General features: G+C 41.8%; 4 protein-coding genes across 6 annotated transcripts; 1 reads left to right on the plus strand and 3 right to left on the minus strand.

Moving 5' to 3' along the window:
- The first annotated feature begins 169 nt into the window (after positions 1-169).
- Positions 170-9,401, plus strand: phyhip (phytanoyl-CoA 2-hydroxylase interacting protein). Of its 3 annotated transcripts, none has more exons than XM_085179836.1 (5): positions 170-303; positions 2,498-2,674; positions 4,857-5,031; positions 5,256-5,373; positions 5,460-9,401. In XM_085179836.1, exons 2-5 carry the CDS (start codon positions 2,507-2,509, stop codon positions 6,001-6,003), a joined length of 1,005 nt encoding a protein of 334 aa, XP_085035962.1. In that variant the 5' UTR covers positions 170-303; positions 2,498-2,506; the 3' UTR covers positions 6,004-9,401. The 3 variants fall into 3 exon arrangements, with proteins under 3 accessions (XP_085035962.1, XP_085035961.1, XP_085035963.1); XM_085179835.1 differs by having other exon boundaries at positions 172-361; XM_085179837.1 differs by lacking the exon at positions 170-303 and having other exon boundaries at positions 368-2,674.
- Positions 6,548-8,681, minus strand: ppp1r3c2b (protein phosphatase 1 regulatory subunit 3C2, duplicate b). Its single transcript, XM_085179834.1, has 3 exons — positions 8,584-8,681; positions 8,372-8,443; positions 6,548-8,151 (listed from the first exon to the last, which is right to left on the minus strand). The coding sequence occupies exons 1-3, from the start codon at positions 8,652-8,654 to the stop codon at positions 7,281-7,283; spliced, it is 1,014 nt and encodes a 337-aa protein (XP_085035960.1). The 5' UTR covers positions 8,655-8,681; the 3' UTR covers positions 6,548-7,280.
- A 250-nt stretch (positions 9,402-9,651) lies between the features above and the next one.
- Positions 9,652-13,752, minus strand: gins4 (GINS complex subunit 4 (Sld5 homolog)). Its single transcript, XM_085179839.1, has 8 exons — positions 13,483-13,752; positions 13,302-13,388; positions 11,633-11,746; positions 11,444-11,541; positions 11,258-11,346; positions 11,044-11,134; positions 10,802-10,906; positions 9,652-10,460 (listed from the first exon to the last, which is right to left on the minus strand). The coding sequence occupies exons 1-7, from the start codon at positions 13,579-13,581 to the stop codon at positions 10,810-10,812; spliced, it is 675 nt and encodes a 224-aa protein (XP_085035965.1). The 5' UTR covers positions 13,582-13,752; the 3' UTR covers positions 9,652-10,460; positions 10,802-10,809.
- A 1,378-nt stretch (positions 13,753-15,130) lies between these two features.
- On the minus strand, positions 15,131-23,453 carry arid5a (AT-rich interactive domain 5A). Its single transcript, XM_085180551.1, has 7 exons — positions 23,343-23,453; positions 22,089-22,159; positions 19,749-19,917; positions 19,586-19,638; positions 18,466-18,563; positions 18,213-18,372; positions 15,131-18,123 (listed from the first exon to the last, which is right to left on the minus strand). Exons 1-7 carry the CDS (start codon positions 23,344-23,346, stop codon positions 16,939-16,941), a joined length of 1,740 nt encoding a protein of 579 aa, XP_085036677.1. The 5' UTR covers positions 23,347-23,453; the 3' UTR covers positions 15,131-16,938.
- Positions 23,454-23,737: the final 284 nt, after the last annotated feature.

Here is a 23,737-nt window from a genome sequence, read left to right on the forward strand (position 1 = left end):
CTGCAACTGGAAAAATCTTCTCTTTTTTTTTTATCCCCCCTTTCCTTCTTTCAGCTTTTAATTCATCCTTTATGGGTGCAGAGGAGTCAAGTTATCATCGTGCAGCGCTCAGAGCGAAAAATGAGATTGGGGGGGGGGGGGGGGAGAGAGGGAGGCAGGGAGTGGGAGGTGGGGGGGTTAGAGTGTTTGTGTGACACAGAGAGAGAGAAACAGACAGAGAAAGAGGAAGAGAGGAGGCTGTGTGTTCGTTTTACCTCCTAATCAGTTTTCCTGGAGGATCTATCATCGGCTGCACGATAGCAGGCAAGTAGAAAGCGAAATAAGACGACCTTCTACCATCTCAAATTTGAGCCTCATACAAGTAAGGAATTTTTTTTACATTATTCTTCACATTACATTATTCTGAGTCCCAGAAAATGAATCAATTTATTAAATGAGTCTATTTACAAGTTGTTGACATAAAATGATCTTATCCTTGGTGTGAGTGTGTGTGTGTGTGTTTTCTCCAAATATATTTGACATGAAGTCAGATGGATGCAGCAGATGATGGAGTTTTATTTACAGATTGTTATTCTCTTGGTGTCAACATGCATTTTTCCCCCTTGCCAACTTTGGGTATTTATTAAATCCCACCAATGACATTTTGCGTGCGACTGCGAGGACATTTCACATGGCAGCCCTGACTGATTCGTGTAAAGAGATTGGGCGTCATTCTGGTAAATGTCAGTGCCAACTGTGCATCGCTTCAAACTACTTTAACGAAGAGATAATATTTCCATTTTCATACCCGGCGACTGCCTTTTCAGCATCCCAGTTTAAGAACTAAAGCGAGAAGATTGCGCCTTTTCCTCCCCTCTCGCCTAGCTATGTAAATGTCTTTTAAAGTATTCTCCTCAAAGAAGAAGAAGAAGAAACGTGGCTTTGAACCAGAGAGCTGCTTTCTATGCCCTGCTCCATATGCATGATTACAGCACAACATCTGTGTGTGTGTTATGTACTTCAGCCAGAGATGTGAACTGTAGCCTAATTATGCACTTCAAGATGAATTATGAGTTATGATGTGTACTCATAATAATTATTAGTTAAACCAAATTGCCTTACGTGGAGCAGCTGTCTGTTAAAGCTGGTAATGTGGTGGAGATAATTCGCTCACACTGGTGGGTTTTTTTCTAGGTGAGAGAAATGTAATTGTGTGAATGGTATAACAACCTGAATTTGAACTGTGTTCACATCTCTGCCATCCAAAAGTGGAGCATATGCAGACGCACGGGGAGCTTTGATGACTTGTCCTGAGAGAATCTTCTGTTGCCCCAGTTTCTATCTCTGAAAAAAAAGGCACACTATGGCAAGAAAAGAGAACAGCAGCTGGAAAACAGACGCGTGGAACTGCACGTGCACGGTGCGGCTCCCTGCCCCGGTTGCCCGTGTGAACGAGCCATCGCACAAATTTCACAGTTCACAGGTTTTAATGAGCTACCGCAGCCTGTCCATCACACTGACGGGTGGGGCGCACCTTAGCAGGCCCGGCAATCAGACAATGACTCTAAACCAGGCAATTTGTAGGATCACAGGGACCACAACGGGGGGAATCATTTTTGAACACATATTTGCCACGTGCTCACTGTGCTAATAAGAGAAATATGCAAAATGCTGCTTTTGGTGTTGAAAATACTGCAAGAGATCAGTAAATATACTGTAGCTGTGGAGGAGATTATTGCAGTAACACTAGACTGATGAAAACTGCAAGCAAGGTGGGATAAACAGGAGCACTGTGGACACACTGAAGAGAGTTACCATCATTTAAGAGGAGGGTAGGTGACAGTTAATGGGACAAACACAGGCTGGCCAACAGATTGCTCCCAGCCTGACACTCAAGGCTATGTGCAGCAGCCTAGATCGAACTGCTGATGGGCAGCTCAGGAAATATGATCATACATCACCTGCTACAGATGCTTAAACCTCCCTGCTTTCCTTGAGCTGAAAGGAGTCGCGTCGCTTGCAGTTTTGAAAAGGAGCAGATATCAGCAAGGAGACAGAAATGTTTAGAAAGTTTTCCCTTTTACGTTTGAATGCCTGCTGACGGGTGCGGAAAGGTTTTTGTTTGTGACCCCTTCCTTGCGAATTACAGGAGAAGATTGAGGGAGGCAGCGAGATGTGTGGTTGCTGAGAGACTGCTGTAGGTGGATTATGAAATGCAGGAGGGGGTGAACAGGGGCCAGTCACTCAGCTGGGAGAGTATCGAGTTGTGCAATGATGGGAAATGTCAGTTAAGGGTGGGGTGGGGGGTGGGGGGGCAGTGAAGAAAGAGCTTGGACACAGATCTCTAAATGAAAGGTTAATTTGATTCAGCTGAGGTGTTTTGTTTTGAACTGTTGTAGAGTGGCACGGTTTAATCTCTTAGCAAATATCCCCCACCCCCACCCGTATCTGCAGCACCAGTATTACATCCCCTTATTACAATCTAACTCAGTGCTTTTATCTCTAATTCTAATGGCAGATTACAGACATGGATGCTCCCCTTTCGACCCCCTGTAATATCCAGATTTGTGAGGTGACCTGCGACTCCTTCCGGATCATGTGGGATATGACCCCCGAGGACACGGCCAGAGCCACACACTTCTTCATCGACTTAAGCCGCAAGGCCAACAGGGACCCCAACCGCTTCAAACACAGGGTCTGATCATTCTGTAACTCCAGCATGACCTCACATACCTTTCCCCCACCTTCTCCCCGAAGGCAGCCCGCTCCGTATTGGTGTCATCTAGACTCATGCTCCAGATTCACACACAGTGCTCGTTTTCATCATCCGTTTACTGTGCGTCATTTCCTAATTAACAGCGGGCAGCACGAACGAGGCAGGAAATCATTCGATTTTCATCGAAGTCTGCTGAGCAGATGACTGCCTTACACGTTGTTACTCGGAACACAGAAAACTGTGGTTGTGCCCTTTCAGTCACTTCCAATACAAGCGAAAACGAAAATGTGTGCAGTCAACAGCTTCGGGCCAGTGACTCACTTGCACATTGTTTCTTTTATTATATATTTTTTTGAAAGTGGACAAAACCTGACAAATTTAGCTGCAGCATGGAGACATTTTCATGTTAATTCCTTCCCGTGTGCATGGTTAAATTCATTAATTTAGAAGATTTCATGAAACGCAGATATAATGTGACAACAAATCTTTTTTTAGTTTTATCTTTAATGTTGGTCAGAGTCTATTAATCTTGAGCATAGGGAAGACATGTGTAGCTACCAGCTACTTTCCATCTGCTCTCTCTGGGTCATATTAGATATATAAGACATATCCTCATTTGCTCTGAGCGATGATAGCGGCTCAGACCGACAGAACGGCTGGAACTCCTGTTGAACTTAGTTCCACTTTAAGTTAATCTAAACATTATTCCAGCTATGCAGCATTTTCAGTGTGAGCAAGATAAATTGCTGACTTGGATGAATTTTAGAAATACACTCATGCAGTGTGCAGTTCCACAGAAGCTGGTGAACTCCTTTGTGGTTACCAGAACCTCTATGTTACTCATACAGCCCGGTCTGATTTTCATTCAGCACTGACGTCCCAATTAAAGACAAACATAACATGACTCAACACAACAGCAGTTCATATCTGTACCTGAAGTGCCGAGTCACCTCTTACAGTGCAAGGCGGAAAAAGTTGTGAACTCTTCACTTCATGAACTTGTTTTATCTCCTTTACCAGCAAAAACTTCATCGCTCATTTCCTGTAGCTGCTTGTGAGGCCTTTGTGGACTCTGAGATTTCATGATTGTGCATCTTCAATTCAGGTCACAGTCACATCTCAAGTGGGCTAAAGTCATGATTTGGCCATTCTGAAACCTGCAGCTTTCCTGTGGTTCATTAACGTGCTGTTGATCATCATGTTGTTAAGTCCGCTCTCATATTGACTTCTGTCCTGAAATTCAAATGAAAATTTTCTTGGTCCACTTTCAAATGAATATTTTTTCCCTCAGTGGTAACAAAGCAGCCCCAAATGATGATGAACTTCTACCAGCACTTCCAGCATGTTTGACCCCAGATGGCTTTTAGAGAAGTCATTAGCACATAGGGTCACTTCTGTGCCCCGGCCAGCACTATGAGCTATTACTCAGACATTAAAAATAAACTGTGTGATAATTCAACTTAAACTTAATGATGAAACCCTACTAACTCCAAAGACTTCAACAGCTATGGATTCCCTCTTCCCTGCTCCACACATCCAAAGCCACCACAAGCCTTATTCTCAATACATTTCAAAACGTATTTTTTCCTTCCAATCATTTTTAAAATTTTCTTCCCTTTGTTTCTCGTGTTCTTTTTAATAGTTATACTGATGGCATGCCTGTAGCCAGAAATAATGATAATGAAAAGAAACAGTTGCTATCTCCGCAGACGCAAAATGCCGACTGTAATTATGGCATATTATTGCAGCACGCATTCACAAACTGAAAAGTGCTTTTGTGAAGTCAAGGCAGGGCTAGTGCTGAGCGAGCTCTTCTTAGATGGAGGATATGATTTCTCTCTGATACACGAAGAGGCACAAACAAACTTGCATCAGAGATGTTGCTATGGATATATGGACCTCTGAGCCTGTAGTAATTAGCTGTGCTGCTTAGAGGCCTTGGTCAAAACGAAGCTGCTGTTTTGATTCGATGTATCCTAGTTACAGCAGCTGGGGCTTAAAAATGGAATCTCACACTAATAAAGGCAAAGTTTATGGAAGGAAATGCTTGACTAACAATTGCATCTGCATCGGCTTTGAAATGTAAATGATGCATGCGGCAGACCGTTAAAGGCTTGCATCCTGTACCCTGGTGTCACCTGCTTCCTGCTTCATCCTGCAGGACGTGCCGACCAAGCTGGTGGCCAAAGCCGTGCCTCTCCCCATGGCAGTGAGGGGACACTGGTTCCTCAGCCCACGGACAGAATACTGTGTTGCTGTTCAAACTGCTGTCCGACAGCCAGATGGTGATTACTTGGTCTCAGAGTGGAGCCAGGTGGTGGAGTTTTGCACCGGGGGTAAGACATGCACTCGTGTGTTGTGACTAAAATAACAGTGATTATGCATGCAGTCAAACATCAGAGATCTGACCAAAGTGATACAAGAGAGGAACAAAAAGTGCAGCGCACAAAAATGGCAAGACAACAACCCACAATTCTGTCTCAGCACCAGATAGTCATTAACATTTGAAAGTAGTGCAGACTTCAAGTAGTTTCACAGCTTCAAAACTTAAACTTTGCAGACTACGCCATGGAGCACCTACAGCAGCTTCTCGACAAGGCCAAGGGCTCAGCGGGGAGGCTGCTGAAATTCTCTGTCTTTTATCGCAACCAGCACCCAGACTACTTTGATTATGTCAGGTAGGCACTTCACTTTTTCTCTTTATTATACATTCCCATATGCACGAAGTGCAATAACTCATTTTCCTTTTCATGTATGGAATTAGAAAGGAGTGTGGAGGTCTGATGCGTCCAGCCCTCAAAGATACCAGTGGGAGTCACGGCTCACCCATCAGCGGCAAACTGCATGGAGTCTTCTTCAGCTGCAACACAGAGTTTGATACAGGGCTCCCTCCCAAAGACTCCCCGTACGGACCCCTGCGGTTTCAGATCCCGGCTGGACACTTGCTGAACCCCAACATCTGCCTGTATTTTGCAGACTTCTACTGCATGTACACGGCCTACCACTATGTGGTGCTGGTGCTTGCCCCTGTTGGCTCAGAGGGAGATGCCTTCTGCCGCACCCGCCTCCCTATGCTGGACTTGTCTTCCAACCCCTTTTTGACTTACACTGCCTCTCAGAGACCCGGGGAGGAGCCCTTGTACTGCCACGCCAGCGACGTCATCCTCGAGGTGCTGTTCACCGAGCCGGTTCACTTGGATCAGGGTGGCGTGGAGCAGATCAGCGGGCACCAGCTTATGAGTCTGACCACCGCCAATGCCAAGAAAGACCCGAGCTGCAAAGTGTGCAACATCAGCGTGGGACGCTGAGGGAAGCGCTGGCGCAGAACTTGAAGTGTGCAAGTCTGCAGCCAAGACAGACGCTGTAATGCAAAAAGATGGTTGAGCCCATCATGTGTAGGTCAGAACACTGTGGAAAGAGTCACCTCTCAGGGTGGACTCGTGCTGCTTTCCCTCCTCCCTCCTGCCTGGACCAGATAGTGTATTTAAACTAGAAGACTTATAAAAGTGTGTATAGCATTACTCCATCCTAATCACAGCTGGAAATACAATGAACATCCATCCATGACAAAAAAATGCAGTGAAAACACAGCAGGCTTAAGAAGACTGTTTTTTCTGGCATCATCATGGTGATGTCTTTTTTTTTGTTTTTGCCCATTTTCCCTTTGATGTGTTTTTTTCACAACTGACATTTTGACTTGTTGCAATATGGTAAATCAGGCAAAGTAATAGTCAAGGTGAGGTTTTTCTAATATGGCTCACTTTCATAGCTTACTCAGCCATCATCAGTCCTCCTGCTCTTTCTCTGCTGTGACAAGTCAAAGCTGGTGTGACGGCATGTAAACTGTTTATGTTTTTCCTGTGGAGATTATTTCAGCTTATTGTGATCACCTCTCAAACAACATATGCACATAGACACTGCCATGTGTCTCCTACAAAATGAAGTCTAATCACTTATACTACACTGAAACATGAACGTTAGTTTCCAGCATCCTCACTGAATACTTTCCTGATTCACTTTAAATGTAAGGTTATGACTAAGAAATTGTTGCAGAAAAGACTTTTTACTGCAGAACAGAAGGATACTTTGTAACAGTAAAAGCCATTAGGAGGAGGTTCAGTGTTTGAACATAAGAGAAAGGTAATGAGGAAGCTCTCAAAGCTCCCTGCAGTCGCTCTTTGGCAGCTGTGCTAAGATTAGTGGCTTCTGCTATTGGCCTCCTGTTTGTCCCTGCCCAGTAATCTCTGACCTACATGGGAATCCCAGAAATGCCTAAAGTGAAAGGGATCCCCTCCCTGTCGCACAACAATAATTCATCCTGCGGTGACGGGCCAAAATGCAGGACACGCCAGCAGAGCGTGGACAGTGTGTGATGCTTAACGTGAAAGGAACTGACACCAAAACTGATCTGTTTTAAAGACATTTTTAAAATATAGAACTGTTACTGAGCAGTATAAACATGATCAAAAATAAAAGAAGTAACATTTCACAGAAAAACACAAAAGTATACACTAAACCTTCACCCAGGACTGATACAGTATACACGAAGATGGGAAAAAACAGGATCACTTCTAGGTTTAGTGAGTCATGACCTTTCACTTAGATTCTTCCCATGGCACAGATGTGAGTTCACACTCACTGTAATGCTGTAATTCTGTCCATTGTTATTGTCCCAAAAAGGCTCGCTGTGCCCTCCTGGCAAATAACTTAAACAGAACTCAATCCTCCTTTTGGCATCTAGCACTTTAGGAATGGTAATGTCAAATTCAAAGATGTCCGTCTGAGGTCCTCCGAAGCGTTTCTGCAGGTACGTGCAGGGCACGTCTCTGTAGCTCTGCCACGAGTCAAAGGTGATGCGCACACGCACATCCTTCTGGTAGCTGACATTCCCAACTCTCACGGTACCCCGGAGGACCTTCTCGCTGATACTGCAGTTCTCCAAGATGACCATGCTCTCTGCCAGCTTGGCACGAAAGGCCTGGAAATTTGCAGATGGCTGCGGGAAGCCCAGTTTGAGCCGTGTTCCTGGGCAGCAGGTGCTGACTGTGCAGCTGTAGCCATCCTCTGTCATGCTGCCCAAAGACTGCAGCGATGGCAGCAGGTCGAGGTCAGACTGCTCTTCTTTGTCGGAAAACACTCGTACGGCTGTTAGAGACAATCCCCGCGAGTCGGCAAAAACAACACGTTTGCTCTTGATTGGGAACAACACATCATCATCGCCGTCGTCCAAGTCATCGAGGAAAGGTGAGGAAGGATGGAGCGGGAAGACTTGGCTCAAGATGTCAGAGGATAAGTGCTCTGAAGCTGGAGGACGGATGCAGGATCGCTGGGGTTTCAGGATGGGAACCCAGACATGAGGACACAGTTGTTTACGCTGGTTCAAGCACAGCCTGACAGCAATCTCCAGCAGTCCGGCTGACCGAGCCATCGACCCAAAGCCAACCACTGGCAGGACACTAACAAGAAACACACAGGGACCTCAGTACTGACTGGAAATGTGAATATATCTTTGTATATATCGCAGTTGTGTCATTACATGTTTATGCAGGGGTTTTAAGGAAGGCATCACAACGTGAAAGTGATCTGATAAAAAATATTATGGTAATTTTAATTTAACTCCTAAAGAAGTTGTGCAAGCTAATCTGCACAGTTTGTGTGTGTGTTGTGTCTGCTTACGATGTACTGGACATCTCCATGCTGGTATTCCTATGCTGAGTGATGGGAATATTATCCTCAATGTTTGGAGTTCTGGAAAAAAGAAAAAAAAATCTGTCACAATTACAACTAAATCTGTATTTAAAAAAGAAAAAAAAGTTGCACACAAAGATTGGTGTGTGACAACATGCAACAATCTTTGTTGTAATTCTGACATTTAAAAATTTACTTACAATCTCCCATGAGTAGCGTGTTGTAGTTGTGTTGTCAGTTGTTCCCCACAGGAGAATCTGGCACAACACATTTATATCACCTCAGTTTAGATGTCATATTGTAAACTCCACCCTCTTCGCTGTCCTAACCAATTAGCTTGTGACTTTGTTTCTCTTTATGTCTCCCTGTGGTACTGCATTTCAGTAGGTTTTATGTTTTCATAGGTTGCCATTACTTTGCATAAATAAATAATTTAATTATGGGAAAGAAACATATGAACACACCTAAATGTTAACCATGAATATTTATGTGAAGTTAAATATTTGTATCGTCACCTTGCACATTCATTGTCCAGTGTTGACGATCTGCGTTACGTACATAAAAGTCTTCTTTGTGTAATTCCACTCTGCATTATGGAAACTATCCAGGTTATCCTGCCCTTTATTCCCACACCTGTTAGTGGACACAGATCCCACAGAGGCCTGGGCATGGCTCCAAACCTTTGCTATCTAGCGCCTGCTCTAAAGGAATCACTGCCCCATGGTCCATCAGCACGTGCAAACCTGAGGAGGGCTGCATTACAAACAACTCTCAGCAGGCTGGTCACTTAGCCGAAGAAGCTATTCAGGAATCAGTCCATGTGCGTATGCGAGTATATCAAGTTCCACACATATCCACACATGGAAGACCTATCTTTACTGAGACTGTTGCCACCAAACTACAGGATATTTTTATGACTTTACAATTAGTGTGAAATGATCTAAACTGTTACAAATGTCAAGATTTTACAAAGCCTAAAAAAATGGTGTAGTGTTCAATAAATGCAATTCTTTCACAATCATTTTATTTTTTTCTCCAACTCACATTTCAAACTATCTTTGATGCCTGAGGGAATATTTACTTTATTTTCCAACATTTTAATAGGAATAATAACAGGCCCGTTCCCCACACTGTATACTATCAGACATTAAATCAACTTGATTTGTTCCTGGTTTTACCAGGTCAAGGCACACACGATATGACAGCAGTGTGATAATCAGAACATCAAGTAACATTTCTTCTCCAGGTCTTCTATGAATGCAGTTTAAGAGTTAGCAACACAGAGTAATCAAGACGACTGTCTAAGCCCACTCTTTCAATCCCTTATTAGATCTAATTACTGGTGAATTTATGTGAAGACAAACAATAAGCACTGATTGCTCCCGCTGAAACACTTACATAACAATGCTATCATAACATCTTTTAGGTTAAAGTTTAAAGCAAAGTCAAAAAGGAAACTTTCAACATGTGAAAAAGAGTAATGTCACGATGTACAACAGATACGTGAGCATGTCCTTAAATCACAGCAAACAAACCCTGATCTATAAAGAGGCATGCACATGTAGCATGAGCATAGGATGGAAGGCATTATGATGCCAAGTGAACTGATGAAATTTCACCGTCGGGTCATCTGATGCATCCGGTTATGGAGCAGCTGAGAAATCATCCAATAACATAAATCATTTGGATGAAGCAACATGAAGAGTAATGAATAAACAGATTAGACAGAGCTGTCTTTATCAGTCACATGCACAACAACGGACTACACAACAAAGCATATGTCATGACGTGATTAAAAAGATCCAAAAATACAAACTCAGCGCTGCAAAAACCTAGTTTAGTAAACAGGGTTCATCCACAGCTTTTAGTTTCCGCTGGCAGTGACCTCGATTGTGTCCCCCCCGCCCCCACAGAATTAAATTCTGGTCCCATGGTGCTACAAACGTCTCTATATTTACACCCCAAAAGTCAGTCCTTATTCTGGATGAAAGATGAGGATGAAAGGCATGCTTCCTGATGTGATCTCTGTGCAGTCTTTATTTCAGGAATGTCTCCTGGATCCAAAGTAACAAGCAACCTGCAACATATAAAAGACCACTATTAATTGCCCTTGACTGTTAACAGTAGTTTAGTTTAGAGATGGCAACTAAAATTTGTTGTAAACACATCATGGTGCTTTAAAATTTCAATGCTGTTTTTTTTTTTTATTATCTGTTGCCAAGAGACAATGAACACTCAAGAAGGGAAAAAAGGGAAAGAGAAAAAAGTAAGCGCTAAAAATAAATCCAGATGTCACAGCAAAGCCATGGCTTATGTAAGAGCTGCAGAAATGAATTATTAGATGCCTGTAGAAGAGGGTGTGAGGGCAGTATTGAGTTAATGACAAAGATGGCTCAGTCAAGGCTCACTGGTACTGACCTTTGCATTCATATCAACTGCACAGCTCCACTTGACACAAGTGGAGCTATAGTTCGATAACGCATTAGGTGCTGAGAGCCCTCTTCGAGATCCACGACATACTCTCTGATAGAAGAGACACAGTGGAGATTTTATCAGTTTAGTATCTATACAGAAAAGGGTTAGCGAATGCAAGAAGGCAACACTGCCACCTACTGGATGCCTAAATAATAGCACATCCAGAGAAATATTGACAAACAAACCTCTGATCCTCCGTTTCAGGCTCTACCAGGATGTTTTCCTGTCTCTCTTTCACTCGCAGAAACACAAAGGAGTCCAGGCAGGGCTCAGGCACTAACATTAGGATACACAGTGGTGAAACCAGTGCAATGGTCAGTGAAAAGGTCACAGCAAATGTCACCATCTGTCTGCATGGGCTAACAGTATCACCATTTTAGACACAGAATGACACCTTACCTGCTTTGAGCATATCCATAGTCTGTACATTGGCTGGCATGCGCTTCAGTGCTACAGCCTTCAGGTAGCTTTCTGTGTTGGCATAATACCTGCAAGCCAGATGTGTTGGCATATGATTTTAAAAAAAAATTCCCAAGTGTTGCAAGAACCGCAGCGATTTAAACAACTTTATTCCAGTACACTCACTCCTTGGCAAAAGCAAACTCCTCAGGCGACAGCAGAGATGGCTCGCCCTCACCCCGAGACTTCTCTCTCTCCAAGACATGTGGGAAATACTTTTCAATCTAGACATGAACAGCACAAAAGGTCAGGCAGATGTCACCAACTGCCACCGAGTGAGAGAAAACTCAGTCTTGTGGCGCCGACCCAACCGACCTTCTGCAGACGAGAGCGCAGGTAGCTGCTGAGAACGTAGCGGATCCTGTCTATTTCCATGCGATGGATGCTGGCCTTTGCATCGCCTTTCTTCACCCGCTGCAAGTTGGACTCCTGTTGGTGACAAAACTGTCAGAAATTAAAGGGTCCTTTTATTCAGGGCTACTCAGAATGACCAGAAAAGCAACAGCCCTGGGATATGTTTGAATATCAGTGTTAATACCATACTAATCATCTGAACTGAATGAATCTCCACAGCTGGATGTATAGTAATATAATCAAGGTCCTACTGACAGGCAGCAGCTTTAGATAGTAGTTTGTCACAGAGCAAACCATGTTGCCCTGAATTGTTTGAGATTTTATTTTGAAACCACCACATTACACATTTGACATTACCATCAAAGTCTTGATATCAATTGCAGGGCTTCCTATAGATCAATTTATCCATACTAATAAAACTAAATAGTAAGAAAACCAGCAATGAAGTGCTGATCTGTCAGGTGACAGAAGAAATTAAACCATTTTTGTAATAATTCAAGTAAACGAACAAAAAGAAGAAATCTCAGATATTCCTGAATTCAACTTCTATATTTTGAACATTTTATGATGTTTTTTGACCCACTGAAAAGGAAATTACTTTCTTTAAACTCCAACTGAAAAATAAATTAATTTGTGTGTATAAAGTGGCATTTTGAGCTCTAGTGAATTGTAATGGGTATTTTTCTACACTCTTTTGCTTTTTATGGGTTAAAAAAGCATAATTTACAGTTTAGAAGAGGTGGAATGCACCTATTTTTGTTTGTTAAGCCGCTTAACATTGACCTATGAATCATCCGAGCACGAAAAGGCACCGAATTCGAAGGAAAAGCCAGTAACGCGTCTGCAAAAACAACAGACAACTTAGCAAAGAAGCTATTTTAATGTGCTACTTTAGGCACTTTGCTATTGGGAGCCTGTAGCAAAAAACACATTCTTTCTTTTCACTCCTTTAGTTGAATCTATTAAAAATGCCAAAGAAAAAAAAATTTTTTTCAAACCAACAAGATGATTCTCCCTGAGAATCAGGGAGAAACAAGTCATTTTTCAGCATGGCAATGATCCCTAACACACTGCCAATGCAGTAAAAGCATACCTGGATGGGAAAAAACCCAACCCCCAAACATTAAAAAAAAAAAAAAAAAAAAAACCACACAGCGGAACACTATCAGTCATGGATTGGCCTCGACATTATTGAAGCAGTGTGGGATCATCTTGATAGAGAACAGAACAAAAGGCAGCCGACATCAAAGAGCTTTTAATGTATTTTAAGAAGTCTGGAGAACAATTCCTGAAGATTACTTAAAGAAATTACAAGAAAGCTTGCCCGAGAGAGTTCGGGCTGTGTATAACATAAAGGTGGTCATACGGAATATGGACTTTCAAGCTCATTAGAATTGTACCAACTTTGCTTTTGCCTTACATTCTGCATGTCAATTTCACTACATCATAGCAAAACATAAAAAATATAGTTTCCCCTCTGCTGCATTTGAATCAGTCATGCACATTGTCATAGGTTGCAGTCCTTCGCGTTTCAGTTGCTGTTTTGCAATTCAGAAACTCAACTATAACCATGCATGCCACTGAACATTAGAAACAACCCACAGCAGGAGGTATTCCCCGGGTAGTTTACCATATGAGTCAGCTGCTCCATCACACACTCCACCACCTCTGATTTGTTCTCCAGCAGCTCCGGTGAGAACTTCTCATTTAGCCAAGCCTGTGGGCGACACACACGGACACAACAGTGAAGACGGTGCTGAATATCTAATAGAGGTGAAGAGTCTGCACGTCAGGGGAATAATCTGGCCTACTTCTTCCAGTTTAGCGATCAGCTCGGCCGGGGTCATAACATCCTCCTGGGTGTCATCCTGGTTGAAGTCGCTGCCGTCGTCAGACAAAGCGTCCGACATGGTTTTCAGTAAAAATACAAAGTTTCACCAAAACGCAGAATATCTGTTGAATTAAAAATAAATTAATAATAAAAAATAGAGCAATTAAAACTGAATAATATGAGAGAAAATGTACTAATGCGACTACTACTGTCACAGCAGCCACAAGTTAGCGGAAAAACTCGTTGTTTATTCGCGCCACTGGGATTCTTCTCGCGAGATTTACATGTGCTCGTTTCCCCGAGTTTAGCTTGTCAGGCAAGCCTTCTCGTAGGCTTAGTATAGTTTTATTAATAATTGGACGGAGCATTCAATAAAAGACAGTAAATTCGTTTCTAGACATTCAGGAAGAATATTGATCGGGGATGTTGAGGATTTTCTGCTACAGGAGCGCAAACCTTAAAAGTTCAATGAGCCCGGTTTTTCCTGAAATGCAACACTGAGGGAATCTTCTCTCCATACCACGTGCTGTGAATACAAGCGATACACTCAAAATATTGCATGTTGCTGAAGATTGTCGTAAGTAATGCTAGAGTGGTATAAAGTGGTGGGAGAAGCATTTCTATGGTGTTTTCACGGATCATAATTAGTAGTTATGTTATTGTGTTTATATTGCGAGAGATATCTTTATATATATATGTATTATATATTTTATATATTTATAGATAATTACTGCTAATACTATCAAATATATTACACAAGCATTAATTATTATCTAGAAAAACCTCATAGAAATGCTTCCCATGCCACTAATAGACATAATATAATAGACACTATATAAAAGACAGTGACAGCACAGGGTACTGCATATTCACTCAAGAAATACCAAAAGATTGTGATTATTACAAACACACAAAGACATAACTGATGCCGTAGATGTCAATTTGATTTCCTAAATCAGCATGTCATTGAATTATATCAAATTCAATGACATGCAAAACATGCAACATGCAAAACAACAGTTGCCAGTAAACAGTAAAGGTGCTTTGTGTTGTAAAGCAAAGACTCTAAAACCAATAAAAAGAAACTCCAACAATCAGATTAATCATTTTGAGCAAGCGGCTCCCTTTTAATGGGAAGAAACCCCTGGCAGAACCAGGCTCAGGGAGGCTGTGCCATGAGTGGTCGTGGGGAGGGAGGAAGCAAAAACAACAACAAACAGAGATTAAAAATAACTAATGATTAAATATAAAGCAGCATATAAACACACAGAGTGTGAATAGAGTTGAATTAAGAAGAATGCTCATTGCATCATGGGAAGCCCCCCAGCAGCTTGGGCCTATTGAAGTTTAACTAAGGGAGGGTTCAGTGTCACCTGATCCAGCCCTAACTATATACTTTATCAAAGGTTTTAAACCTAATCTTAAAAGTAGAGATGGTTTCTGTCTCCCAAATCCAATCTGGGAGCTAGATCTACACGTTATCTGGCCACCATAGTGATGTTCAGTGTTGCACGCTATCAGCATCCTCTGAACTTATCTGGACTACATCAGACCTGCAAGGTTGCAGCTCTCACCACATGCCTCAGACAGCTGCAGTTTCCTTAATGCACATCAGCACACACAAATAACAGAAAGACTATATTGAGAAGAATTTGTCACTGCTCACTGTCAAAAATACTTATGAGGCTCTGAATCGAGACACAGGTAGTGGTTACAGGAAAAGGGTCATAGAATGTGTCAAGCACTTAGATTAAGACAGTGCTGCTGACCAGACCTCATACCACAAGTTACACCCAGGGGAAACTACACCTAGTCTGTATGGTTTACCGAAGATACAAAAACAGGGTGTACCTTTAAGCCCAATTGTCTGCATGATCAACTCAGAGTTTCTGGCTTTGATCCTCAACCCGTTGGTAGGCAGCTCTAAACGCTACATCCAGAACACTTTGAATTTTGTTGAGAAGCTTAGAGATGTCATTATGGAGGCAGATGAAACAATGGTCTCATATGATGTTACGTTTCTCTTCACTTGTGTTCCAGTCACTGAAGCAGTCACTTTGAAATATTAAACTTTTTATGCCATTTTTTGGCCCATTAAAATGAATGGACCACACTACAATTTTTCTGCCAATTTATTACATATCTGCAATGTTTTTATGATTTCAGCAAATTTTCTAATATCCATTTCAGCTTTTTCATGTCTTTTCAGCAAAAAGTTCAGCTTTTTCACCTGTTTTGAGCACAAATTTTCAGCTTCTTCACCTCTTTTCAGCAGAATTTTCTGTTTCTTCATCTATTTTCAGCAGAAAGTTCAAAAAGTTCACCTCCTTTCAGCAGAATTTTCAGCTTTTCACCTCTTATCAGCACAAATCTCAGCCTCTTCTGCTCAGTGAGATGAGCAGCTGCTTTGAGAGCAGTTGGCACAGGTTCAAATCTGACCTGTGGCAATTTTTGCTTTTTTACTTCTTTTCAGCTGAAACCTCTGCTTTTTCAGCTGTTTTCAGCAGATTCCACTAAACGGCATTCACACTGCATTTTCTCAGGAAATGCAACTTTTTTTAATTAAGGTTTGACTGTCATCACCCACTGGAGCACAAACTGTGTGTCATCAGGACGCTACGAAAAAGAGCGAACAGCATCGCCGAAGATACAGCGGCCAGGAAAGCACAAGAACATCATATCAAGAAGGCGGAGGAGAGAGCCTAGTGCTAAAGCTTTCATCTTTCACAATCTTACAGTGCTGTGATTGAACCGAACAAAAAGAACAAAGATGTTTTCATGTTTTCTCTTTATTTGTTGGCTGGTTTAGTCTTTTGTTTAAATACACTTGAATAAAATGAGAACAATATAGATATTTTTTTTATATCAAACACTGACCAACATTCATTCAAAATAATAATAATCTTCAAACATAACTACAGTACATCAGGGAACATTAGACAGATTTTGTTTCCAAAAACAAAATACTGAAACTGTGCAATTGACGATAACCTTAATATCGCATTCATTTTGACCTGAATTGAATATAAAATTCATTTTAATAATCATAGCAACATATCATTAAAATTTACTAGATAAAATCTAAAGAAATTAAAACTGAAAATAACTGACCTTAATCTGTTTTTCCAAAATTTATATTAGACAGATTACATTATTTGATCCTAGTGTAGCAGCTAAAGAAATATTGCATATTGTAATTTTTTTAAGTAGTGCACCTTTCAGGTACACTTGAACAGCAAGTCTTCAACATGATTCACTGGCTCCTATAAATATTTGCAGCTATCACTGCTCGGTGTTAATCCCCAGGATCCATACAGTCACTCAGCAGGAATAACTTGAAAATATTTAATGTTTAAAACACAAGTCAGGAGGCCTCAACAATACTCAACTGGGCAACAACCCACTGTCTTGTTTTGTGATTATCATTGTGATTTTCTCACAACTTTTGAGGGTAAATGGGATTGATGGCAGGAATGGCATATGCAGTTTGGGGATTTAACAGAGGAATGGGGTAGGGGTAGGAGTAAAAAGCAGACCCGATGAGAGCAGAGGGAGGTGGACCCATTGGTACATTGCGATACATTAGCTGAGAGGGAGGTAGTCTCATTCTGCTGGGGATAAATGAAGGGGGTAGGGGAGGTTGGAGCCTGGAGTCTCTGGCTGTTTTCTCGTAGCCTGACAGGACACACGGCAACGGCATGGTGGCGGCGGAATAGGACAGGCTCTGCTGAGCGGAAGAAACTTTCTGTTGCATTGTCCTGGATTTCTCTCTCTTCTCTGTCTGACAGGGCCACGGAGACATCCTCTTTGCACAAGTCAGAGAGTCGTCCTGCTGAAGCAACCTGCTCGTTTGGCCTTTGGTACTTGGCCGAACTGGAGTGGGTCGTAGAACATTGCCAGATTTTGGAATAACTCTGGTGAAGCTAGAGGTAGATGTTGGAGAAAAGCCAGGTTTCACAGAGTATGTGGTGGGTAGCTGGAAAGGATAAAGGTAATGTTTGGTTGCTCCTTTGTAGGACTTCCAGTCTTTAACTTGGTTTTTAATCGAGTCAGAGACGATTTGAGAAACATCCTTATTCTGTCCTTTAGGTTCTTTGTGTGTCTTACTAACAGTCTTGCTATCCTCACTGCGGCCCGATGGATTTTTGACAGAAGCGTTTTGGGACATTTCTGAGCTTGATGCAGCTTTATCTTCACCTCCTGCTGGACCTTCCTCTGATGAAACAGAGTAAGGGGAGGGGCTGCGGGAAGAGGAGGAGGATAAAGGGAGTGGGGAGCCATCAGAGGAGTTGCAGTTTCTGCTGGAAGAAGCCCTGGCTGGAGACTGGGAACAGTGGATGACGGAGGGCCTTTCTTTATCCTCGCTCTGAGAACTGGGCGGCAAATTGAGGCTAGCCTGAGCCATTCGCTTTTTTTTCTCCAGAGGAGAGATGACCTCTCCGGCTGCAGTCGATAACTGAGCAATCCACGAGTTGGATGCGGGGAGAAGGTAAACAGAAGGGCAGACATTATTGGTGGCTCTGTTTGGCTCAGTGTGGTGTCTGTCAGCCCAGAGAGCAGAGTGAGGATGAATTACTGCTTCACTTTGACAGGAAGATTCTGGACTTCTCTGGGTGAGTAACTGAAATACATAGAGGAGGAGGGATTTTAGAACACAATATAAACAAACACTTCTCTTTTAGGTGTTTTGTCAGAGTTATAATTTGTTACCTCTGAATCAATGTCTCTATCTGAATGAGTTCTTTTCCTCTTCCCTTCTGCCTTAGTCATCTTGCCATCCAAATTTCTCTTGTATGGCTTTCGCGGTTTGCTTGGAGGCAGGGGTTTGTCTTCCTCTCCTTTTATATGCCTCTCAAAGGGAAGCACCAGCCTGTCACATAAGCAGCACAGTTTAAATTGAGTCTCAGCTGATCTTATAGTGTTTGAACCAAAAAAGGTTCTTGAGAAACAGAGTCATCCTCACCTCTCATAATGTCTGCGAGTGCAAGTAGCTGCACTGGTGCTACCGGGGCTTCCTCCCAGCTCATCGTAGACTTTCTTCCAAAGGCGTCGTGCTGTCACCTGTTGACAAAAATGGACGTGTATAACAGTTCAAAATCATTACACTATTTAAACAGTTTCCACTAGGATGGCAGTATCTAGTATCCTAATTTTATGCCGTTTCTATCATGAAACCATAGACTGTATATAAAAGATGGATGTAACCACCTACTGGTCCATTCAAACCACAAATCCTCAATTTTGTATTTATTTATTTTTGGAGACAAAATTAAAATCAGAATTGGGCAAGAGGATTGACAGTTAGCAACATGCTTGCAGGTATGGGTGCACTGCCACTTGTTAGTGCACGGGCAATTCATTTATCCAAGGGGGTACATTAGAAACTGAGAAACAAGGAATTCACCAATAAGGTGGAGTCATTTCTGCTCGATATTAATTCTTTGAAAGGGCAGGCTAAAAATAGGACTCCGGTGAGGGTGTGGCCTTCCACGGAAGTCCCAGTTTATCATGGAGCCCCTTGGAAAAGTTAATTGTCCACCCCTGTATTAGTTCTGTGTAACATACCAAGGCAGCAACAGTGTGATTAAAAGATCCAAGTCAGAGACTTGACCTGGACTAACACCTAGCAGCGCTTGTGTGAATTAATTTATTCATTTTTGTACCTCAGGTGCTTGGACCCTAATATATTTACTTATAGACCTATTTGTAAAAATGTTTTTGAGGAAGGGCAGTGGTTGCTTACCCTTTAAATGCCATGTCTGCTGGTTTTCGGTTTTGAAATTACACTTTCAATTTTAAACCTGTGCTAACGTAGGTGGCTCATATTGGTGCATTTACAACCTGGGACAAAGCAACGGTGGTCAACACGAGCCTCGATCTAGTTCCATTTCATTATGAGTTTCACTCTCACAACTTATGCCACAGTGTCAACATCAAAGAAAACAGAGCATGGGGAGCGATGTGTTGACAGCGTCGCTGTCTGTATCTCTAGCACCTAAACCTACAGCTCATTTCCACTTAAAAGCCCGCCAGCAGTGAAGCCTTTTTTTGCATCTGTTACATAAGCTAAATAAAGTACTTACTGAATCATAGCCTCCAAGTTTATCAACAGCTTTGTAGATCTTCCAGAGATTAACTGAGAGTGGGGGGGAAACACACACGCACACACACATGAATAATCTACTTCTTTTTCTAATTCCATTTTACTAATGTGTTTATATAAAAGCAATAATAGAGTAAACTCACTTTGTTTAAAGCCCAGGTGAGGAATCCTTTCAATGGGTGTACCTTTCTCCTTCATAAAAGAGTGCAAACTTGAGACAAATGCCTTCTCCTCCATCTGCACCACACTGGCCCTTCCTTCATCTTCACATTCAGTTGTAGAGTCGTGAATCTCAATAACAGCAGGAGAAGCCTACAGTAAGAGGAAACAGATGCATGAAATGACTAAATGTGTCACAGTCCACTGTTTTACAGCTGAAGGTACTGTAAGAGAAATGGGAAAAACGACATGCAGAGTTGTCTCATGAGACACAAATGTTGAAATGAAACGTCAAAATCAGAGAGTAGGGTTTTACCGCTACTTTCAATAGATAACCGCTATACATCCTGTCTGGAGAGAACGCAGCAGACTTGTGGGGTTTTTGGTCTGGAGCTGTCAGTCACTAGTACAAATGTCACTCAGTAAAATGAGCTTGAGTCGAGAAGAGAAGAGTCGTTGCAAGCGCTGTGTGTGAGAGTCAGTAGGTGAATAAATATGTTGTTTTGCAAGAGCTCCAAAAATCACATATGTTTCTGCAAAAGTAGTGTCAGTGACACTAACGAGGAATTTCAGATACCAAGAAATTTGGCGTCAAGTTCACATTACTCAGAAGTCCAGCAGAGGAAATTCACAATGTCACTATTTGTGGTTTGCAAGAAAACAGAAATGAAACAGAAAAGGCATGCAGAATTAAAATCGTCGCTTCAAAAGATTTCAAAAAGCTGAGACTCAAGAAGAGAAACTGTTGCTTAATTTTAGCTCAGATGATATTTCTATTGTTGAAGTAAAAAAAAGAAGAACAACAACAACAAAAAAAAAAAGGGCAGCTAAAAACGAACCCTTGGGTGTGATAGTCTTCCGTTGTTCACAGCCACCGTGTCGCTCACGCTGTGTAAACACTGGTTCATACATCACAAACGCTGATATAGTCACTTCTCGTAGTGAAAACAAAGAGTTTGGAATTTACAGCATCTATTTAAATGTGAGATCTCACATCACAGCTGCATTTGATCAATTTCGGTAGATTGGATGTCAAGGGATACCGCAGTGGACGCTGTCAATATTTTACTTTGAATCACCACATATAGAAGTTGCTATTTCTGTGGCACTCATTGTACAACAAAACAGCTAGAGGCGGTTTCATATTGAATCAAGTTCCTCTATGTGGTTCCTGGTTCCGAGAAGTAAACCCCTAGAGTGAGTAATAGTGAAGGTGCAGGCCTCTAACCAAGATAGCCCAACTGAGTCACAGTTCAGTGGCTTTACACTCCTGTTCCCAGCCAGCAGCAAACAGCTCTGACTTTCCACTGTTTTCAAAAGGTTTTCTCATAGGCAATATTTTCTGCACCGCCTAGAAGAGCACCCCGGGCGACCTGCTTTTCTCGCCACATTTGTACAAATCAGGGGATTTTGATTGAATATGCGGCAGAATGCGCCCGCGCAATGATATTCATCTAAAAATGTGAGAAAGTGGTGATTGGAATCTTGCACAGAATTCAGCTCGTCTGTTTTCAGTCATTGTATTTTAGATCTGATTCACAAAACTTTCAGGTTTACACATCAATGATCGCCTACAGGAAATGTCTTCACTGTAAGCCACACAATGAAGCCCCTGCGCTGAAGATCGCACTCAAGACCAGAGAACAAATATCATCGTGAAACTTTCGGTTGATTTTCACAGATGAATTTTCTTTTCTTGCTCTTTTTTCTGTCATTTTTCTTTTTTTTTTTTTTTTTTGGAAAACTGTGTGGGTGATGTTGATGTCAATGTGTTGATACACAATTCTCACAATGATTGTCAGCGGCGTTTTGGATTGATGCTATCGTCAGGCCAGAAGTCACCACATTAACCACCATGCTTTCAACTAACATCAGCTTTGGAAATTTCATGAGCTAATTTGTGTTTCTCATATTGTTCCTCTCATTTCACTTACCAGAACAGCGGCTGTGAGTGGCAGTGCTCCCGCAGTTTCTTTATGTGCAACAAAATATTGTGGCGTGTGAGGTGTGTGTGTGTGTGTGTGCGTGCCTTTTCGAGGCCTCTCAGAAAACAAAGCAGAATCACTTATTCCTCCTTACTCATTTCATAATCGACCATAGAGATGAAACGACTGTACGCACATAATCAGCACTTCAAAAAATCGCCACTCAAATCCACTGAAAAGGGGAAATGAAAACACAACACATAACTCATTCTGAGTAGTCATGTCTGTAGTCACTGATTAACTGTAACTGATGGAAATTGCCCAGACGGCTGCCAGAAGACCAACTGTCATTTTTTTTTTTTTTTTTGTCATTTTATCAGCAGTGACAGAGTTTAGTACCTGCTTTGCGGTCCCCTTCTCTTCGTCACTGGCTGCCGTTTGTTGTGACGTTTCATTCTGGTCCTCTTGAGCTTCAAAGAGACAGAGACGGTAAACTCAACAAAAATCGAGTCATTTGGGTATGTGAATTTACCCGAGCCACCTAGGATTTTTTTTTTTAATGCAAGACATATCTTGGGTAGAAGTGCGCAATCTGATCAAAATTTAAAAGCACCCCTCATAAATAATATTAAAGGTGATTTTCATCACTGTTCTTGTAATTTGGTCAACAGTTATAATGTTTGATAAGTTCAGGGGGAAAAAAAAAGAAAAACAGTAATCTGTAGAACATATTGTCAACTGGGTGTGATATAAAACCACAGGTTGCAAAACCACTTCCTGCTCATGAACACAACCACTTGTACGCTGCACTGTATGATATTGTGACACAAGAGCTACAGTATTTTGGCAAGATAATCTCAAGCAAGATGAGAATCCACTGAGGCACTTTCATTCATTTGCCTGCCCTGCATTAACGTGAACGTTAGTGGTTTGTGACATTTCGCCTGGCAACAGTTTGACACGTTCAGGACTGCAAAATATAGGAATTTATGAATGTAGCTGGAAATAATATGAATGTTAAAAAAGCCAAACAAACAAGAAGAAAATACCAAGGCTGGGAATGAAATGCAATTCTGAGAATGACATGTCATTCTTCACAAACTGTCAGCTCAATACCATGAAGCCCTCCACCCACAGTGATATCATTTGTGTGCAAAACCAATATGCTTCTCTTTTGAGATCATTTATTTCCTGTGCTGTGGCTTGAACCTTTAATTCTGCTTTCAGTAGCCCTGAACTTCTCCATTTTGAGTGTTGGAGAAATATTTTTGACATATTGTTTTTAAAAAAAAACGTTCCATTGCCTCTCAGGGGTTATTTAGCTTCACATGAAACACGCGCTTGTGTTGGTGTTCGAAGCAGATATCGATCGGAGTCGCATTATTGTGACAGATTAACTGCGGCACTTTAAAAGCCGGCGAGAACTCCTGTGACACTTTGTGACGTTTTGGGTCTAACAGTCGCTTCTGTCACAGATGAATGTCATGAACATGAATTTAGTTTTGCAAAAATCTTCAAAGTGTCGTTATTAAACAACTTCAGAAGAACTAAAATCATCCCTAAAATGATGTGTTTAACTCGTTTCTATACGTTCGTAAAGCAACACATGTAAACAGCATCTACTTTTGCGTACAAAATCAAGATCGTTCTTACCCATTTCCAGATGTTGCCTTCTAGTCTCCGACTTGACTGTGACAGTAATTCATGCAGCGCTCACATCAACTTGACACCACAAAATAGGAAGGTGTCTCCACAGGACAGTTTCATTGGTTGACTGATGTAACACCGCAAATGAGTCTGGGAAACTGAGTCCTTTTTTTCTTCTTCCATCAGCTGTGTTTGAATAGTCAGCTTCAAACTTTATTAAAATCTGCATTTGGGTATCTTACAGTCTGACAGCTGTAGCTCACAGTGTGCTGTTTCTCATCTGTTTTTCTCCTGAGGACATGCTATTGTCTATACTCGTGGTGTCATCAGCACATGAAACACATATTCCTGATTTTGTAGAGATTACTACAAGTGATTCTATTGAAGATTTCTTATACAGC

This window comes from Neolamprologus multifasciatus, chromosome 12, assembly GCF_963576455.1.
Source record: "Neolamprologus multifasciatus chromosome 12, fNeoMul1.2, whole genome shotgun sequence".
Classification (NCBI taxonomy): Eukaryota; Metazoa; Chordata; class Actinopteri; order Cichliformes; family Cichlidae; genus Neolamprologus; species Neolamprologus multifasciatus.

What these genes read in the sequence shown, in the direction of transcription:
- gins4 (XM_085179839.1), bottom strand. Translation starts at nt 13,581, where the DNA reads ATGTCGGACGCTTTGTCTGACGACGGCAGCGACTTCAACCAGGATGAC. An exon ending in TGGAGCAGCTGACTCATATG is followed by an intron (nt 11,747 to 13,301) that starts GTAAACTACCCG and finishes TGTCACCAACAG; the next exon opens with GAGTCCAACTTGCAGCGGGT. An exon ending in TATGGATATGCTCAAAGCAG is followed by an intron (nt 11,135 to 11,257) that starts GTAAGGTGTCAT and finishes TCCTAATGTTAG; the next exon opens with TGCCTGAGCCCTGCCTGGAC.
- arid5a (XM_085180551.1), bottom strand. An exon ending in AGAAGGGGACCGCAAAGCAG is followed by an intron (nt 19,918 to 22,088) that starts GTACTAAACTCT and finishes CTCTTACTGTAG; the next exon opens with GCTTCTCCTGCTGTTATTGA. An exon ending in ACTCGCAGACATTATGAGAG is followed by an intron (nt 18,373 to 18,465) that starts GTGAGGATGACT and finishes CTTATGTGACAG; the next exon opens with GCTGGTGCTTCCCTTTGAGA.
- phyhip (XM_085179836.1), top strand. Translation starts at nt 2,507, where the DNA reads ATGGATGCTCCCCTTTCGACCCCCTGTAATATCCAGATTTGTGAGGTG. An exon ending in GGTGGAGTTTTGCACCGGGG is followed by an intron (nt 5,032 to 5,255) that starts GTAAGACATGCA and finishes TAAACTTTGCAG; the next exon opens with ACTACGCCATGGAGCACCTA. An exon ending in GACTACTTTGATTATGTCAG is followed by an intron (nt 5,374 to 5,459) that starts GTAGGCACTTCA and finishes GTATGGAATTAG; the next exon opens with AAAGGAGTGTGGAGGTCTGA.
- ppp1r3c2b (XM_085179834.1), bottom strand. Translation starts at nt 8,654, where the DNA reads ATGTGTTGTGCCAGATTCTCCTGTGGGGAACAACTGACAACACAACTA. An exon ending in CACGCTACTCATGGGAGATT is followed by an intron (nt 8,444 to 8,583) that starts GTAAGTAAATTT and finishes TCTTTTTTCCAG; the next exon opens with AACTCCAAACATTGAGGATA. An exon ending in ATGGAGATGTCCAGTACATC is followed by an intron (nt 8,152 to 8,371) that starts GTAAGCAGACAC and finishes GTTTCTTGTTAG; the next exon opens with TGTCCTGCCAGTGGTTGGCT.